At 48.6% G+C, this 20036-nt stretch overlaps 2 protein-coding genes and 1 pseudogene across 3 annotated transcripts in view; 1 reads left to right on the top strand and 2 right to left on the bottom strand.

The window, feature by feature from the left end:
* The window catches only part of LOC139548399 (syntaxin-1A-like), a 188009-nt gene extending 187054 nt beyond the window's left edge, over window positions 1-955 (bottom strand). Inside the window, exon 1 of one of the 2 annotated variants that reach the window (XM_071358073.1) lies at window positions 484-955. In XM_071358073.1, coding sequence (XP_071214174.1) covers window positions 484-513 — 30 coding nt within the window. In that variant the 5' untranslated portion in view covers window positions 514-955. The remainder of the gene's footprint in view (window positions 1-483) is intronic. The other variant, XM_071358071.1, reaches the window with a different exon arrangement.
* Window positions 956-1366: 411 nt separating this feature from the next.
* Window positions 1367-8958, bottom strand: LOC139548524 (18S rRNA (guanine-N(7))-methyltransferase-like). The gene is made up of 6 exons (XM_071358213.1): window positions 8915-8958; window positions 8637-8693; window positions 7383-7428; window positions 7243-7304; window positions 5966-6046; window positions 1367-3884 (listed from the first exon to the last, which is right to left on the bottom strand). Exons 1-6 carry the CDS (start codon window positions 8956-8958, stop codon window positions 3743-3745), a joined length of 432 nt encoding a protein of 143 aa, XP_071214314.1. The 3' UTR covers window positions 1367-3742.
* A 7841-nt stretch (window positions 8959-16799) lies between these two features.
* LOC139548523 (dnaJ homolog subfamily C member 30, mitochondrial-like) lies at window positions 16800-20036 on the top strand (annotated as a pseudogene).

Here is a 20036-nt window from a genome sequence, read left to right as displayed (position 1 = left end):
AAATATAGCCCAGTTTCTGTCATTCATTGTCTAATGGACAAAATGCAGGCAACGCCTCGATAATCGGCGCTGGAGCTGTTATTTATAATAACATATCTGTAATATGGGAGACCATGGTCACACTTTATATATGTACCACCCCAGACCCCACCTCAAAAACTAGTTTATAGGACCTATTGCCTTTTTCATTATAACCATGAGCAATTTCGTCACCATAGGTTAAATACAGTAAATAAGTTGTCATACCCAAAAGTAAGCTAGATGGTTTAAAAAAATAAATGTAAAAATATCCTTGTCTAGTCCTATTTGACAACTGTTGCTTGGCATAATGTTTCCCACTAAGATATTGGCTCATTCATAATATACAGTTATTCCATCAAACGTTTGAATAGTCTACAATAGCCTACAGATACAATTGCCACTCCTTCTTTGATAACTATAAACGGACTATTTATAGATCGACAAAAATAAGTGTAAACTCACCTGTCGAAGTTCTTGCGTGCGGTCTTTCATGATCACTTATGTTACACTTGTCCGACTCTCTCTCTCTCCGTAACGCCCCTTAATGAATGTGGTGGCGATGATGGTTTTCTTGATATTTTCTAAAATCTTCAAAAGAGCGGTGGCAAAAAGCGGAGAGAGCAGAAGGGTGTCCAAACGCTAAGTGCGCGCTTCAATCGGCTGCTGGATGGCAAGCTAGTAGCGTGATTTCCTCGTCAGTGTTTTGGAAGGTGGGACTCCCTATAGGGTTGACGAGCTTGAAAAGTGAGGCTAGGCCACCCGTTTTTCCACACATGAATCCCCAGTGTTCATCGCAACAGATTATATCCCCATATCAAAACGCATTCTGATGCAACATATTTTTTTATCCCCCCCCCACAACTCAATCATTCAAGTTGGCCTAAAAGACCACAGGCGAAAACAAGGAATGGACACGGTTTAACACGTCGCCTAGAGGACGATAACGCCCAAGTGAGCCTTGATAGTGGGGATGTAAGTTCTGGAGGAAGCTATTTGTTGTGCAAGAGTGGCCTCTATAGGTATAAAAGACAGCAGGGTTGAAATGATTGGAGATCTGTCGCCTACCTTATTAATCGATTCCTAATGATTGCTACCCGATTCTGTACAAACTAATCTATACATGCATTATGCATGTATCTTGCGCGAATTGTACAATACATTACACCATTAATACATTGTTTGGAATCATTACCAATGGCATGTTCCACTGGATATCATAAGGTGAATGCACCAATTTGTAAGTCGCTCTGGATAAGAGCGTCTGCTAAATGACTTAAATGTAAATGTGTCTGTGCAGTAGTGATCTCGTTCATAGACACTTCCAATAGCATGGAGAAGAGCCGAGTCATGTTAGAGGACATGTTTATTATTACAGAGATAAAAGACACATGTTGTTCAGTTAATAACACTGCATTCAGATGAATAAAACTATCCACAATGTAATACGGCATATCTCAAAAGAATTACATGACTATCCACTGGGATGACTAGTGGCCTCTAAATTACATGACTATCCACTAGGATGACTATTGGCCTCTAAATTACATGACTATCCACTAGGATGACTAGTGGCCTCTAAATTACATGACTATCCACTAGGATGACTAGTGGCCTCTAAATTACATGACTATTCACTAGAATTGATATGGGCCTCTGAATGACATGAATATTCACTGGGATTGATATGGGCCTCTGAATGACATGAATATTCACTGGGATTGATATGGGCCTCTGAATGACATGAATATTCACTGGGATTGATATGGGCCTCTGAATGACATGAATATTCACTGGGATTGATATGGGCCTCTGAATGACATGAATATTCACTGGGATTGATATGGGCCTCTGAATGACATGAATATTCACTGGGATTGATATGGGCCTCTGAATGACATGAATATTCACTGGGATTGATATGGGCCTCTGAATGACATGAATATTCACTGGGATTGATATGGGCCTCTGAATGACATGAATATTCACTGGGATTGATATGGGCCTCTGAATGACATGAATATTCACTGGGATTGATATGGGCCTCTGAATGACATGAATATTCACTGGGATTGATATGGGCCTCTGAATGACATGAATATTCACTGGGATTGATATGGGCCTCTGAATGACATGAATATTCACTGGGATTGATATGGGCCTCTGAATGACATGAATATTCACTGGGATTGATATGGGCCTCTGAATGACATGAATATTCACTGGGATTGATATGGGCCTCTGAATGACATGAATATTCACTGGGATTGATATGGGCCTCTGAAACAAGTCAACAAATCAAACTGTATTTGTCACATGCACCGAATACAACAGGTGTTGGACCTTGCCGTGAAATGCTTACTCACAAGCCCTTTACCAACAATGCAGTTCAAGACATGTTAGAGAACATATGTTTAATTCAAGCTTTCAAACAAAGGGTCTACATCAAACATTTCAAATAGAATGTGCAGCTTGAGGGGAAATGATCTAGTCCAGAAGAATGGGTCGAAGATCAGAGAGGGGAATTTATTTTCTTTGCTGTCCATTTGTTGTTGATGTCCATCATGTTCTAAAGAGGGGCCAGTTTCTGTAAGAGGATTGGGACCATGTCCTAGAGAGGGGCCAGTTTCTGTCCAGAGGATTGGGACCATGTCCTAGAGAGGGGCCAGTGTCTGTCCAGAGGATTGGGACCATGACCTAGAGAGGGGACAGTTTCTGTCCAGAGGATTGGGACCATGTCCTAGAGAGGGGCCAGTTTCTGTCCAGAGGATTGGGACCATGTCCTAGAGAGGGGCCCTTTTCTGTCCAGAGGATTGGGACCATGTCCTAGAGAGGGGCCAGTTTCTGTCCAGAGGATTGGGACCATGTCCTAGAGAGGGGCCCTTTTCTGTAAGAGGATTGGGACCATGTCCTAGAGAGGGGCCAGTTTCTGTCCAGAGGATTGGGACCATGTCCTAGAGAGGGGCCAGTTTCTGTCCAGAGGATTGGGACCATGTCCTAGAGAGGGGCCCTTTTCTGTCCAGAGGATTGGGACCATGTCCTAGAGAGGGGCCAGTTTCTGTCCAGAGGATTGGGACCATGTCCTAAGAGGGGCCCTTTTCTGTCCAGAGGATTGGGACCATGTCCTAGAGAGGGGCCAGTGTCTGTCCAGAGGATTGGGACCATGTCCTTGAGAGGGGCCCTTTTCTGTCCAGAGGATTGGGACCATGTCCTAGAGAGGGGTCAGTTTCTGTCCAGAGGATTGGGACCATGTCCTAGAGAGGGGCCAGTTTCTGTCCAGAGGATTGGGACCATGTCCTAGAGAGGGGCCCTTTTCTGTCCAGAGGATTGGGACCATGTCCTAGAGAGGGGCCAGTTTCTGTCCAGAGGATTGGGACCATGTCCTAGAGAGGGGCCCTTTTCTGTAAGAGGATTGGGACCATGTCCTAGAGAGGGGCCAGTTTCTGTCCAGAGGATTGGGACCATGTCCTAGAGAGGGGCCAGTTTCTGTCCAGAGGATTGGGACCATGTCCTAAGAGGGGCCCTTTTCTGTCCAGAGGATTGGGACCATGTCCTAGAGAGGGGCCAGTTTCTGTCCAGAGGATTGGGACCATGTCCTAAGAGGGGCCCTTTTCTGTCCAGAGGATTGGGACCATGTCCTAGAGAGGGGCCAGTGTCTGTCCAGAGGATTGGGACCATGTCCTTGAGAGGGGCCCTTTTCTGTCCAGAGGATTGGGACCATGTCCTAGAGAGGGGTCAGTTTCTGTCCACAGGACAGTAGTATTCCATTAGGGTGAATCTCCAGGTCGGAACACACAGGACTGACGGGGGTTGAGAAGTGAGGCCTTCTCTGCCGGGCAGTGTACTTTGTGTCAGCTCGTACCTCCCTGAGAGACAGAACACACCACAGTCAGTAAGAGACCAGCCTTTCTGTTACAGAGCCCAATGGCTTCATCCAAATGGGGTTGTAGGCTATATGAATGTCATAAGTTGATGGTACTAATGTTGACCTGTACAGGATCCCCACCCAATGACACAGTGTAGACAGGGGAGTACATACCTGCCCTGTCTCAATGAGACAGTGTAGACAGGGGAGTACATACCTGCCCTGTCTTCTCAATGAGACAGTGTAGACAGGGGGGTACATACCTGCCCTGTCTTCTTAATGAGACAGTGTAGACAGGGGGGGTACATACCTGCCCTGTCTTCTCAATGAGACAGTGTAGACAGGAGGGTACATACCTGCCCTGTCTCAATGAGACAGTGTAGACAGGGGGGTACATACCTGCCCTGTCTTCTCAATGAGACAGTGTAGACAGGGGAGTACATACCTGCCCTGTCTTCTCAATGAGACAGTGTAGACAGGGGAGTACATACCTGCCCTGTCTTCTCAATGAGACAGTGTAGACAGGTGAGTACATACCTGCCCTGTCTTCTCAATGAGACAGTGTAGACAGGGAGGGTACATACCTGCCCTGTCTTCTCAATGAGACAGTGTAGACAGGGGGGTACATACCTGCCCTGTCTTCTCAATGAGACAGTGTAGACAGGGGGGGGGTACATACCTGCCCTGTCTTCTCAATGAGACAGTGCAGACAGGGGGGGTACATACCTGCCCTGTCTTCTTAATGAGACAGTGTAGACAGGGGGGTACATACCTGCCCTGTCTTCTCAATGAGACAGTGTAGACAGGGGGGGTACATACCTGCCCTGTCTTCTCAATGAGACAGTGTAGACAGGGGGGGTACATACCTGCCCTGTCTTCTCAATGAGACAGTGTAGACAAGGGGGGTACATACCTGCCCTGTCTTCTCAATGAGACAGTGTAGACAGGGGGGGTACATACCTGCCCTGTCTTCTCAATGAGACAGTGTAGACAGGGGGGGGTACATACCTGCCCTGTCTTCTCAATGAGACAGTGTAGACAGAGGGTTACATACCTGCCCTGTCTTCTCAATGAGACAGTGCAGACAGGGGGGGTACATACTTGCCCTGTCTTCTTAATGAGACAGTGTAGACAGAGGGTACATACCTGCCCTGTCTTCTCAATGAGACAGTGTAGACTGAGGGTACATACCTGCCCTGTCTTCTCAATGAGACAGTGTAGACAGAGGGTACATACCTGCCCTGTCTTCTCAATGAGACAGTGTAGACAGAGGGTACATACCTGCCCTGTCTTCTCAATGAGACAGTGTAGACAGAGGGTTACATACCTGCCCTGTCTTCTCAATGAGACAGTGTAGGCAAGGGGGGTACATACCTGCCCTGTCTTCTCAATGAGACAGTGTAGACAGGGGGTACATACCTGCCCTGTCTTCTCAATGAGACAGTGTAGACAGGGGGGGTACATACCTGCCCTGTCTTCTCAATGAGACAGTGTAGACAGGGGGTACATACCTGCCCTGTCTTCTCAATGAGACAGTGTAGACAGAGGGTTACATACCTGCCCTGTCTTCTCAATGAGACAGTGTAGACAGAGGGTACATACCTGCCCTGTCTTCTCAATGAGACAGTGTAGACAGAGGGTACATACCTGCCCTGTCTTCTCAATGAGACAGGGGGGTACATACCTGCCCTGTCTTCTCAATGAGACAGGGGGGTACATACCTGCCCTGTCTTCTCAATGAGACAGTGTAGACAGAGGGTTACATACCTGCCCTGTCTTCTCAATGAGACAGGGGGGTACATACCTGCCCTGTCTTCTCAATGAGACAGTGTAGACAGAGGGTTACATACCTGCCCTGTCTTCTCAATGAGACAGTGTAGACAGGGGGGGTACATACCTGCCCTCTCTTCTCAATGAGACAGTGTAGACAGAGGGTTACATACCTGCCCTGTCTTCTCAATGAGACAGTGTAGACAGGGGGTTACATACCTGCCCTGTCTTCTCAATGAGACAGTGTAGACAGGGGGGGTACATACCTGCCCTGTCTTCTCAATGAGACAGTGTAGACAGGGGGTTACATACCTGCCCTGTCTTCTCCTCCCCTCCAAGATCCAGTCTTTTCCCTTCTCTGCAGACTTGCCCTTCATGTTCTTAAAGCGAGATCTTCACGAAGACAAACAGGAAATGACCACCAGCAGACACAGGAAGGGTTTGAGACACCTCAGCTCTAATCAACCTGTAGTTATTTCTACTCAACTTTAACTTCAATCTGTTCCATGTCTCGTGACAGATTGTAAAGGACGTCACGCTGCTAAGCAAGTACCACTTCCTCCTGATTCGGCTCACACCAAGGCTGGACCCCTGCAGACACTACAAACACTACAGCCACCCAGCAAACACCCTGCAGACACTACAAACACCCTGCAAACACTACAAACACCCAGCAAACACTACAGACACCCAGTAAACACTACAGACACCCAGTAAACACTACAGACACCCAGTAAACACTACAGACACCCAGTAAACACTACAAACACCCAGTAAACACTACAAACACCCAGTAAACACTACAAACACCCTGTAAACACTACAAACACTACAGACACCCAGTAAACACTACAAACACTGCAAACACCCAGCAAACACTACAGACACCCAGTAAACACTACAAACACCCAGTAAACACTACAAACACCCAGTAAACACTACAAACACCCAGTAAACACTACAAACACCCAGTAAACACTACAAACACCCAGCAAACACCCTGCAGACACTACAAACACCCAGCAAAAACCCTGCAGACACTACAAACACCCAGTAAACACTACAAACACCCAGTAAACACTACAAACACCCAGTAAACACTACAAACACCCAGTAAACACTACAGACACCCAGTAAACACTACAAACACCCAGCAAACACTGCAGACACCCAGTAAACACTACAAACACCCAGCAAACACTGCAGACACCCGCGACCGCCCACCTGAAGCTGCTTACCCAAATGCGCCACCTTAAAGCTAGCTATTCAGCAGGCGCAAGTGGAGACACTACAGGCTGAGCAGTGAGTTTCCCAAATCACCATCTGCTAGGTCATGTGATGTCAGAGGGAGGAAAAGCTGCCGGGCAGTAATTGTAGTCAGGCAGGACGACAGCCCTCTATGTCCATCTGGGTCCTTTAACCTCATCAGGGCAGGGAACTGTGCCTGGCCTGACATGAGGAAAAGACCTGCCCAATGTCATCTACCCAACTGTGCTAATACTTTTATTAATAAGTATTTTCTTTAACACAATGGTGGTAATTAAGCATTACAACATGTCTAAAGTTGACAATGTTATTAATCACTTTACCTCTGTCCTGTGAATTGGACTTGATTAGGGACACTCCTGTCCACCGTCTCTGACCCCAGCCCCTGAAAACACAAGCCATCAGCGTTCAGCACTCAAGACTGCACAGTCTCTCGAAATAAAACCCCCGTTCTTTTCCTCACCTTGGGTAGGCTTCCTGAAAACCCAACCAATAGACACGGGAAGAACCTGAGGAGAAGGATGTCAGTTTGACATTCAAGCACCAACAACAATTACACTTGAGTAATTTAGCAGACACTCTTATCCAGAGAGACTTGCGGTTAAGTACATTCATCTTAAGGTAACTAGGTGAGACAACCACATATGAGTCGTACTGAAGTCAAACTTTTCCTCATTAAGGCAGCTGTCAGCAGTCAGTTAAGTAAGAAAAGGACGAGTGTTCGTGCAAAAACAGACTTGTTGTTTTATTTCTCGTATGACCACCATAGAAGCTATCATTATGCACTTTAAACTGGGGAGCGATGCCTACTAATAGTATGCATTTGTATTTGCCAAAGGGTCAAATCATTACATCTCTAACAAGCTCTGTACACACAACGTTAATCAATAAAAAACTATTTATTGGCTAGATATTTCAACTCTGTATGGTAAGCATTAAATGTCTGACTGAAAAGGCTTATGAGTCTGCTTTGAGCTACATCTCATTCTAGCTACGTTAACAATATAATCACATCACAGCCTCTATTTTATTTTATGTTTTGGCGAGACAGAGTGGTAACCAAGTCAAGTATCTTGTAGTGTGTGACGGTCGTTTAAATGTGATAGGCTCAGCGATGTTAGGACTTGTAAAGTCGTGTAGCGTCCGCCCGGCAGTCCCCACTTAGCCCCGAGTCACACGTGGATGGGACAAGTTATATACACACACTCTGTCTGAAGTAGCTTTAATGTCTTGTTCTCCTACCCAGACCTATTACATTAATGAGAACCCTCAGACGTCCCCTGGCCGGTACACCTACCCCACATCTAGCAGGAAACAGGGCTGGTCCTAATGAGAACCCTCAGACGTCCCCTGGCCGGTACACCTACCCCACATCTAGCAGGAAACAGGGCTGGTCCTAATGAGAACCCTCAGACGTCCCCTGGCCGGTACACCTGCCCCACATCTAGCAGGAAACAGGGCTGGTCCTAATGAGAACCCTCGGACGTCCCCTGGCCGGTACACCTACCCCACATCTAGCAGGAAACAGGGCTGGTCCTAATGAGAACCCTCGGACGTCCCCTGGCCGGTACACCTACCCCACATCTAGCAGGAAACAGGGCTGGTCCTAATGAGAACCCTCAGACGTCCCCTGGCCGGTACACCTACCCCACATCTAGCAGGAAACAGGGCTGGTCCTAATGAGAACCCTCAGACGTCCCCTGGCCGGTACACCTACCCCACATCTAGCAGGAAACAGGGCTGGTCCTCAGGCAGGTTCAGCAGCTCCACAGCCCTCTAAGACATCTGGCCCTGGATCTAAATCATCCAAGAACTGGAAATCAATGAGGAAATGATTGTACTGTTGATTACTTAGTTACCTTTAATCATATTACATTCTACTATGTCTCAAACCGATTCTATCAAGGACAGCCTCTGATCAGTATGTAAATGCAACGACTTTTGTGATTCATATTGTGCAGCCCATAAGAGGTCATTGTCAAACTCAGGACTCACTTCTGAAAATATTTCTTGGCCTCCTCTTCGTTGTAGAACTGCATAATGAGTAGAAATCAAAACACAAGAAGTATCAATCAAATGTATAAAGTCCATTGTACATCAGTAGAGTGTTTAGCTAGCGATACATAGCTATACATAAACCCAGCCTAAAACCCCAAATGTAGTGCACATAATTAACTAAATAAATTACCAGTCACTTGGTATTTGAGAGCAGATCACTAGAGAACAAACTTTGCAAACGTTAGTCTTCCTACAGTTAGCGGCTAACCAGGCAGCTAGCTAGCGCTCATTACTGTCTTTAAAACCATTGAAAATGTCATACGAACCATTTTTAGGCGGGGCCATATGCTCGGGTTTTCGACAACTTGAGGCCATGTTTATTTTTTTGGTTTAATACAAGTTATTCAACAATGATCGATTGAAACCAAATGAAGTTGTTCTGATGTCTGGCTAGAGCTGGGGTTCGACATGTCAGTATGACGTAGAATGTCTGAGCCAAAGCAAGCGGCAAGTGATTTAAGGAGACAGCCACACGGTTTAAAATAAAAAAAATACTTTCAGAAACGCATTCTACAACCAAAACTTGAATTAAATGCATATATAAACCCAATTTTAAAGCATACGAAAAATTCAGTTGCACAGACTATCGCACTCTTTACATAATACCCGAGAGGAAGAGGTGACATTTGATGACGTTCAAGCCTCAATTCCTTTTATATAATTGGATGTCAGAATACGTTTTTGTGACCACTTAACATTTACATCGACTCTCATGTGTCTACTATACATTTTACCGGATACCACCCCTGTAATTTCCCCATGGTCGCTGTACCTGCTGCTACGGGAGAATGGAGGTCAGTTGGTGATTGGGGAGCGGAGCGTACAGATTTTCAACTATCAGAAAAGCACCAACTCATTCCCTCCTCTGCGCCAAAGGTCAAGAAAACAGAACGATGTCAGTAGCAGCAGGTTCTATAATTGGAGCCAGAACCTGTCGAGCCAAGGTAACCTCACAGCGGATTTACAAATGTCAGCAGGTGTCAACAAGGGACAGTCGGGAAAGTTCCTGGGAACCGGAAAATGAAAACCTCAAAGATAATGCCCTTGAATGTATGGAGTTAAGAGCACAGAGCTCAAATACTTTTTATCCTAAAACATGAGAACAGACTGGGTTATGGGACATTACCTCAAGTTTGTTCAAGTTGTGATTTACTTTTATTAGACATTGATGCTAAACCCTCTATCAAACTGTTCTACACAGTGTACAGCCTCTGTCCCAGGGTAAACTAGTAATAACAGTACACACATAGGCGGAAATCCCAGGGGGGACGGGGGGGACACGACCCCCCCATCTTGGGAAAAATATGATTTGTCCCCCCCAATATATCACTGTAAACATAACTATGTAATTTCAATAATATTAATAATACGCAATGAAATCACTTGTGCTGATTATAGACACTTAATAGCGCGTTTTTAAGTTTCAAAAGATTGCGACCCCCCAGCCCTTTGCCTCACAATGGTTTGATCCACTGCCAGTTCTTTAGCTGGCAAGGTAATAGAGGGTTCGTATCTACTGTCCGAAAGGGACATGTACGTAACTGACGTGAGGTTAATCCAGTCAATCCATAGCAGGTCCATAGCAATGATTTTATTTATTTTTATGTTGGCAGGGTTCACACACCAGCTGAATTTGCAGAGCTAGCACGCAAACTAAAGCAAACATTAACTATCAAGCTAGCTAGTACCTATTCCATTTATGTGGCATCGTCAAAGATGGAATCTTTGCTATCGTCAGTTTATTCCAAGATCAGCATGCAGCTGGAGTGCTTCAAAGTCCCTGCGATAAGGTTAGCGATAAACTGAAGTCCAATCTGAACAGAACAGAACTACACTCTCTTCTACCATTGTCTTAAATATTGTAACGACCCGGTATTGTGTTCTGTGTTTGTGGGTGTGTTATGGTTCTCATGGCTACTAGCAGGGGTTAAATATGTCAGGACAGATGGAAAGGTTGGGGGGGTATGATGGGTAATACCGCGGGATTTGGAAATGCATAAATAGGGATTACTGTCTCATTGTTCTCTCTCTTCTGTTCGTGCCTTGATCTGTTCCTAGGAGAGTGACTCTTGACCCGACAGGGTAACATTGTGTACGTTCGGCATTTAGCGGCGTGGGTTGTGGCCGGAACAATAGCCCAGTTTATGAATAAACCTGTGTTCTGACCTGCACACCTAGAGTCCGTCTCTTTTCCCTTTATGACCCAGCCGGGTCATTACATTGGTGTCAGAAGTGCTTTCGAACTACGGGATAGAGACTAGGCGAGTTAGCTGTTCAGTATAGGCCGGGTTGGCGTTAGCGTGACTCGCATCTACGGTCATGATGCTTGGGGCGAGGCGGAAAATTAAGGAAGAGTCGGACAAAGTGTCCGTGGTGGGCTCGGGGGTACCCGGTCGGGAGGGTCAGGCGGCGACTGCCGTAGGAAGGCTGGAGAGTCACATGGCGGGAGTTAAATTGTCAGTCAGCAAGATGGCAGAACTGGCGGGTTTTCCTTCACACCGCTCGAGAGCAGACGTCACGGCGACGGGGATATCGACGTCACCGGGTGCGGAAATGGCTGGGCCTGCTAAGGTAAACAGAGATGGCGGCGACCTATTGCCATTAGCCACGGTAGCGGCTAAACTACCAAAGTTCAATGGACAAGGTAAATGGGAAGTTTTTTTCACTCAATTTGAGTTGTTGGCTAGAGCCGGGAGGTGGTCTGACGAGACGAAAGCGTTACAGCTTGCCCTGAGCCTGGCAGAGGAGGCGTCGGAATGCCTGCTAACGCTAGCCCCGGACGAAAGGGACGACTATGGTGCGCTAGTGGAGGCATTGGGGGGCCGTTTCGGCAACGACGCGCAGCCCAACATGCTGCGGATTGAACTGAGTAACAAAAAGAGACTTCAGGGGGAATCATTAAAGGCGTTGGCAAGTGATATTCTGAGCCTGACCAGGCGGGCTTATGCAACTATGCCGATTGGGGTGCAGGACGAGCTGGCACGGGACAGTTTTATTAGAGCGCTCTCTTCCACCGAACTGGGTAAGCATGTTCAGATGGCGGACCCACCATCTCTGCGGGCTGCAGTGGAGATAGCCAGGAAGAGGGAGCTGATCTGGGGTGAGGGAGTGAGAGTGGAAGTCGCCAGTCAACCAGAGGTGAGAGCAGCGGTGGCTGGGGTGCCAGGGGTCACAAAACCGGAGTGGGTTGACGAGTTGGGCGGGCTAGTCAAGACTGCTTCGCTTGTCATGGAGAGGGGCTCCAGGCAACGTCGCAGTGTCAGCTCAGCTCCTATTGTCTGCTGGGGTTGTGGCCAGCCTGGCCACATTCAGCGAGAGTGTGACAGATTCCCCCGTCACCAGGGAAACGACAGCGGGTTCGCGCGCAGGGGGCTGCGTGGGCCCACACCCCCCGCCCCCGAACCCACTGTAAGCAAAGAAGGTACCCAGCAGCGCAGACAAGAGGGTGGGGACCTGCTCCCCCAGGGTGTAGCTGCCGCCGGGTTTCCTAGTCCTGTAGTTGTGGTGGGACGTACCACCGTTGGGGACTTCTGCAATGTCATCGTCAAGGTAGAGGGGGTGGAATGTTTGGCCCTGGTCGACACGGGCTCTACAGTAACCCTGGTGAGACCAGACATACTACCTGTTGGGGTGCGGGTGGAGCCGACCCGTGTCCAGCTACGGACTGTCACGGGGGAGCTAGCCCCCATGTTAGGGAAGTGTCAGCTATCTGTGACCGTGGGGGGGAGAACTGTGGGGTGTCCGGTGTGGGTAGCAGCGGTGCAGGACCCCTGTATACTGGGAATGGACTTTTTGAAAAACTGTGGGGCTCAGTTGGACTTAGCGTTGGGCACTTTGAGGCTGTCGGGGGGGCCCACAGTGGGAATGTCGCCTTCGGGAGGGCCAGCAGGGGGCAGTGCTGTCCCTCCGTCTTCCTCCAAGCTTGCAGAGACTCCACCGGTCATCCCGGCTGCTCCCTTGGTCGTTGTGCCATCCCAGCAGCTGTCTCCGGCGGCGACGGCCTTCACTCCCCATCATGGTGCAAGCACAGGCAGCCCAGTAGCCCAAAATACACTGGCTCCTTCACCCCATCAGCCCGACGCGGGGAAGGAGGAAGCTATCGACGCCGTCGAGGCTGTGTGGCTGAAGAACTGTCAGGGTCTGGATGAGGGACAACAGAGACAGTTAAAGCAGCTGCTGTTGGACTTTAAAGATAGCTTCGCTTGGGGGGAAGATGAGGTAGGACAAACGCACCTAGTGCAGCACGAAATAGACACTGGGGACGCCCGACCCATTAAAATTCGGCCCCGTCGTATTCCCCTTGCCAGGAGGGAAGCAGCAGACACAGCTATTGTAGACATGTTGCGGGCTGATTTCATTGAGCCATCAGATAGCCCATGGTCCGCGCCGGTCGTCATGGTGCCTAAGAAAGGGGGTAAACTTAGGTTTTGTGTTGACTACAGGGGCCTAAATTCTGTCACCACTAAAGACTCTTATCCCCTACCGAGGATTGATGAGTCGCTAGACCACGTGAGAGGGTCCTCGTGGTTCTCCTCCCTTGATCTGCGCAGTGGCTACTGGCAGGTGCCCCTCTCGCCAGGGGCACGTGAAAAAACGGCCTTCTCCACGGATAGGGGCCATTGGCAGTTCAAGGTGCTGTGCTTCGGGCTCTGTAATGCTCCTGCCACCTTTGAGAGGCTCATGGACAGAGTGCTGGCGGGGGTTCCGAGAGACGAGTGTGTTGTGTACCTAGACGACATATTGGTGCACGGCACATCGTTTGAGGGGGCACTGGGGGCAATTAGGCGAGTGTTGGAGAGGATCTCGGGGGCGGGGCTAAAATTACACCCGGGAAAGTGCCATTTCATGCAAAGGGAGGTGGCGTTCCTGGGGCATCAGCTGGGTGGTGAGGGCATCAGCACGATGCCAGACAAAGTAGAGGCTGTGAGGGGGTGGCCAGTTCCAGGGGGAAAAAAGAGGTTAAGAGCTTCCTGGGGCTGGCATCCTACTATCGTAGGTTTGTGAAGGGGTTTGCGGGGGTAGCGGCTCCTTTGAACCACCTTCTCAAGGAGGACACTGTTTTTCAGTGGACCGAAGAGCACCAGCGGGCGTTTGAGGCCCTCAAACGTGCCCTGATGGAGGCCCCTGTCCTGGCCTCACCAGACCCGAACCGTCCGTTCATCCTGGACACCGACGCAAGCAATGAGGGCTTGGGGGCTGTGCTGGCTCAGCGTGGCCCTGATGGGGAACACGTAGTAGCTTATTACAGCAGAACTTTTGATAAGGCTGAAAAACGCTACTGCGTGACAAGGAGAGAGCTTTTGGCTGTCGTGGCAGCAGTACGCCATTTCAAGTACTACCTGGGGGGCCTGCCGTTTGTGGTCCGGACGGATCACTCCGCCCTGCAGTGGCTTCTCTCCTTCAAGGAGCCAGAGGGTCAGATTGCCCGCTGGCTGGAGGAGCTGCAACCCTACGACTTCCAGGTGGAGCACAGAGCCGGCCTTCGCCACAGCAATGCAGACGCCTTGTCCCGCCGCCCGTGTGCTGAGGATGGCTGTGGGTACTGCGCCAAACGGGTGGAGCGAGAGAGAGAACTGTGCAGGGAGGAGGGAGTCACCGCCACGGTGAGTCAGCTGAGTGTGACAGAGTGCCGGGAGCTTGAGGCTGTGGACGTTGGGGAGTGGAGGCGTCGCCAGGAGGAGGACGCAGAGCTGCGTCCTGTGCTGCGGTGGGTGGAAGAGAGAAGACGACCGCCGTGGGGGGAAGTAGCCCCTCTATCACCAGTCACCAAAGGACTGTGGGCTAAATTCACAGTCCTTAGAGTGGCTGAGGGAGTGCTCCAGAGGGGGTGGAAAAAGCCAGCGACTGGAGAAATTACGTGGCAGGTAGTGGTGCCCAAAAGGCTGCAGGGGAGCGTGTTACAGCAGCTTCATGGGGGAGTAGGCGCAGGGCATTTTGGGGTCTCCAAAACGTTAAAGCGCATGCGTAAAGGCTTCTATTGGGCAAGGCACAGGAGGGATGTTGAGGACTTTTGTAGGCAGTGCGACGAGTGTGCTGCTAAAAAAGGACCTCCAGGTCAGTCACACGCCCTCCTACAACAATTCCCAGTAGGGGAGCCCATGGAGAGACTGGGGGTAGACATAGTAGGGCCGTTTCCAACCACAGACAGCGGTAACAGGTGGATTCTAACCGCCATGGACTACTTCACCAAGTGGCCGGAGGCTTACGCTCTCCCAGACCAGGAGGCGGGGACAATAGCTGATGCGTTGGTGGGGGGAATAATCAGTCGGTTTGGGGTGCCACAGTCTATTCACAGCGACCAGGGAAGAAACTTCGAGTCACGGGTGTTCTCAGAGTTGTGTAGACGGTTAGGCGCGGAGAAGACGCGCACTACTCCGCTTCACCCCCAGAGTGATGGGCTGGTGGAAAGATTTAACAGAACATTAGCACAGCAGCTGGCCATCGTTACCTCAAAACACCAGAGAGATTGGGACACCCACTTACCGTTTATTCTTATGGCGTGTAGGTCGGCTGTTCAAGAATCGACTGCGTGCTCCCCAGCACTACTAATGTTAGGTCGTGAGTTGCGCACCCCAGCCGAACTGACGTTTGGCCACCCTCCTGATAATGACGACGGGGTTTTGCCTGGCCCGAACTATGTGTGTCGTCTGCAGAACCGGTTAGAAGCGGCTCACACCTTCGCAAGAGAGCAACTCGAAAACGCAGGGGTGCGCCAAAAGCGCCACTACGACTCGCGCGCTAGGGGGAGGCACTTTGGAGCGGGAGAATGTGTGTGGCTTCACAACCCCACGCGCAAGAAGAGGCGGTGCACAAAGCTGGACAGTGCATGGGTGGGGCCGTGTCTGGTGATAGAGAGAGTGGGGGAGGTGACGTACCGGGTGGAGGTTCCCCCACGGAGCAGGAAGGTGGTGGTCCACCGGGATCGATTGGCACCCTACAGAGGGAGGAAAACGGTAGGGAATGGGAGTGAGGGCTCTGATGTGAGCCCACGGGAACAGTCTAACGAGGAGACTCTAGCACAACCTGAGCCTGGGGAGGGGGCTGCTTCTTCGGAGGGCGCTGGAAATGACATTGGGGCAGAGGAGCGTTCTGGGGGGCCACCGCTGAGAGTCACGGGGAGGCCCAAGAGACTGATGCGACCTCCGGGTCGTTTTAAGGATTTTGTTGTGTAACCCTAGGGGCTAGGGTTTAGAAAGAGGGGGGCTATGTAACGACCCGGTATTGTGTTCTGTGTTTGTGGGTGTGTTATGGTTCTCATGGCTACTAGCAGGGGTTAAATATGTCAGGACAGATGGAAAGGTTGGGGGGGTATGATGGGTAATACCGCGGGATTTGGAAATGCATAAATAGGGATTACTGTCTCATTGTTCTCTCTCTTCTGTTCGTGCCTTGATCTGTTCCTAGGAGAGTGACTCTTGACCCGACAGGGTAACATTGTGTACGTTCGGCATTTAGCGGCGTGGGTTGTGGCCGGAACAATAGCCCAGTTTATGAATAAACCTGTGTTCTGACCTGCACACCTAGAGTCCGTCTCTTTTCCCTTTATGACCCAGCCGGGTCATTACAATATATATAATGGTCTCGTTGCAAAAGATAAATTGTCGCTAGTGAACTTTTTTTATTTTATTTTATTTCACCTTTATTTAACCAGGTAGCAAAGATTATAGCAAACACACAGAAACGGAATTGGTGCTCGCTAGCTTTACAAATTCAGCTATTGTTGGAAGCCAGCCAATATGAAACAAACTATTAAAATTACAAAAGGTTGCAGCATGTGTTGTGTAAATGTGTGTGCAGCTAGGCCAGCCAGCCAGGTAGAAAAATGGCAGAAAAAAGTAAGAAGACGGACATCCGAGTATGGCAGTACACCAAAACGCATAGTAAGAACTCTAGTAGCCTAATCTCAAAGACTAGTTGATAAAATGTTCATAAGAAAGAAGTGAAATGCTAATGGAAATGTTTCACAATGATGTCATTAGGCAGAGCAGGCAACAGATGGCACAGACAGCAGAGCTGGGGACAGATATGCAGGGACAGATTGGCAGAGACAGGGAGTCTCAGGTAAGTTTGTTGAGTCTTTGTTTGGCAACATTATGAAAGGTTCTCAATTTTTTTGACTTGTAAAATAGGGACATAATTGGAAAATGCCACGGATACCCCCCACTCTCAACTTAAACTGGTGACTAAACTAAGATTTGTTTACGGCAATGGTATTGCTGTTGTGATTAATTGTGTAGTTTTGGGTACCGGTAGTTAGGAGTACGGCAAACACCTTATTTATTTTCTAGGAGACAGACTGTGAGTCAGTTAGGGTGGTGAAAGGGAAAGAGCCAGGGAGAGAGACTTCAGAGGACAGTGTCACAGCCACGGAAGGACCAAGTGTCACCCTTGTTGCCAGCAGCACCAGTATAGGGGACAGTGGCACAGCATTGTCCAGTTACCTCAGTGATGGCACAAAACCATATCAGCCACACCCACAATTTATAGAACCGCAAACTCTTGCCAATAGAGTGTTGACGTTTCAAGAGAGATGGTTTCGCGATTTCCCCTGGCTACATTATAATCCATCAATAAAAGGGGTGTTGTGTTTTCAAGCCAGCCATCTTTTGGCCAAAGAGCAGATTAGCCTTCATTAGTGCAGGATTTAGGAACTGGAGAAAAGCCATTGAATAATTCACAGCACATCAAAACTGCCAAACCCACCGCCACTTTGTAATTGTAACAGCACACCAGCTAAATCCAATCAGTGTCCAGTTATCCAGCGCGTGGGGTAAACAGCAGGATGACGCAAGGCATTGCTTGATGAAAATTGTTAGTTCGGTGCGGCATGTAGTAAGACAGGGACAAGCCTTTAGAGGCCACACGGATGACAGTGGGAATTTATACCAGATTTTGAAACTTAGGGCAGAAGAGGATGATCCCATTTTACTGAAGTGGTTAACAGAGCGTACCACAATGTACACAGGCCCCAAAGCACAGAATGAAATTCTGAACATCATGGCCAATAGTCATTCGAGGCATTGCAGCTGAGATTAGGTCTCTTCCGATTGTACAATTTTCATTAATTGTTGATGGTACTCAAGATGTCTCTGGTGCTGAACAGGAGAATGTCTGTCTGCGTTATGTTGACGATGACCATGTCCCTCACAAGGAGTTTATTGGGCTATACAGGGTGTCGGAGACAACAGGCGAGGGCATTGCGAAAGTGGCAACTGATGTGTTGTTGAGGAAACCCGCAAACATATGCTCGGTTCTTTTGTTCAGTAGTGTGTATAGCAGTGGTTCTCAACCTTTTTGTGGTACTGGAACCCCTGCATATTTTGAGGCAAGGCAGGCAAGGTTTTGAGCGGTCCTCAGGGACCTCCCCTCTATATTATATGTAAACTTACTGGAAACCTTGTGGCACTGACTACATTCATTACACTTTTTTATTTCACGGACCCCTTGCAATTAGTCCATGGACCCCTGTTTGAGAACCCCTGGTGTAATTGATATTTGTTCTTTTGTTTAGTAGTTTTCAGTACACTTACAAATTATTTATTTCATGTTATTTTATTTAAAATTGCATACTTTGTGCGACATACTTGTCCATAGCTGCTGTTTGAAGAGTTGAGACACTGACTGAAGGATATTTTGTTTGATTTATTTGGGTTTTTCATTGAAGTAGTTATTTTGCTTTTAGAACTGTACTTATTTTAAGCTTTTTGTTCTTGCAAAGATATTGTAGTAGACTCAGGCCAGGTGCACATATTTAATGACTATATAAATGTATCAGAAAAAGTCAAATTAAAAGGTCAATTCAATACGGAGACCAACTTTGTGATGGTTCTCAATGGAGATTCTTTTAGATGTGATCACACCATGTTCATTGTATTTATGAAAACTACACCCATACAGTACCATTGTCACCTACTGACCTTTCTTGATATTGCTGGTTGTAAGTACGAATACCTGCATGCATACATACTGGACTGGTAAGGAGCACTGCTATAACTATTATTAGTAGTAGAATTATAATGATTTAAACATTTGAACAAGTTGGGAAAACCCTTCAGTTAACTACTGTACCTATCAATTATCCAGTTGTAGGAATTATGGTTCCTCAATATACATTTAACATATAACAACGTATGCTATGTGTTACAGCACTACTTTTGGTGTCCCCCTCAGGAATTGCTCTTGAGAAAATTTAATGTAATTGTCCCCTCCAAGGTTGATATCAGATTTTCGCCCCTGAGTACACAGGATGACTTGTTGGAATAGCAGAGGTGTTGTCATGGCCACCTTTCACCCTGAAACCTTTGGGTCACCTCAGCGTCACCTCGGCAGCTCCGAGCATTCAGCACGGTCATGCTCAACCTGGCAGAGCAGCAGTCAGGCCGGTTTAGACCTTACCCAGAGTTCCTCACCAGGGCTTACAGCTGGAGGCGCAAAAACAACCAGTCAGACTTCCCGCCTCTTCACAGGAGCAGAACGGCCTACTACGACATCCTCCGGGTATCCCCAAGCGACACCCAATCCCAAATCAAGACCGCCTACTACAAGCAGTCGTTCATCTACCACCCAGACAAGAACCCCGACAAAGAGGAGGCCACCCAGACAAGAACCCCGACAACGAGGAGGCCACCCAGACAAGAACCCCGACAACGAGGAGGCCAGCTAGCATTTCTCTGAGATCAGCGAGGCCTATAGCCATGCTGGGGAGCATGGTCCTGAGGAGGAAGTACGACCGCGGCATCCTCAGTGGGTCAGACGTCCAGGAGGCCGGCAGACCCTCGGAACGGGGCCTCTAGCCTACAGCAGCATCAACAACAGCACAGGTCCCAGGGGTTCTCCAACGCTGGAGGGAAGGCCATGTTGGACTTTGATGCCTTCTTTCCAGGCTCACTATGGAGAGCAGCTGCAGAGGGAGAAGGAGCTGAGGGCCAGAAGGGCCCAGTACCAGCAGAAACAGCAGCAGGATTATAAGCAGTGGAAGCTGGGGAAGACGTTGGAGATTACTGTAGGGCTGCTGCTGGCCGTCAGGGGTCATCTTCACTATCACCAAGTCCTGAAATAG

This window comes from Salvelinus alpinus, chromosome 21 (assembly GCF_045679555.1).
Source record: "Salvelinus alpinus chromosome 21, SLU_Salpinus.1, whole genome shotgun sequence".
In the NCBI taxonomy this organism is placed as follows: Eukaryota; Metazoa; Chordata; class Actinopteri; order Salmoniformes; family Salmonidae; genus Salvelinus; species Salvelinus alpinus.
Note: the sequence above shows the minus strand (reverse complement) of the source record. Positions and strands in the feature narration are given on the sequence as shown.

Excerpts from the sequence above, each read along its gene's own strand:
- LOC139548524 (XM_071358213.1), bottom strand. The coding sequence starts at position 8,958 with ATGCAGTTCTACAACGAAGAGGAGGCCAAGAAATATTTTCAGAA. Across the intron at positions 8,694-8,914 it reads GCCAAGAAATATTTTCAGAA|GGCTGTGGAGCTGCTGAACC; the intron begins GTGAGTCCTGAG and ends GATGTCTTAGAG. Across the intron at positions 7,429-8,636 it reads TGTTTCCTGCTAGATGTGGG|GTTCTTCCCGTGTCTATTGG; the intron begins GTAGGTGTACCG and ends CCTTCTCCTCAG.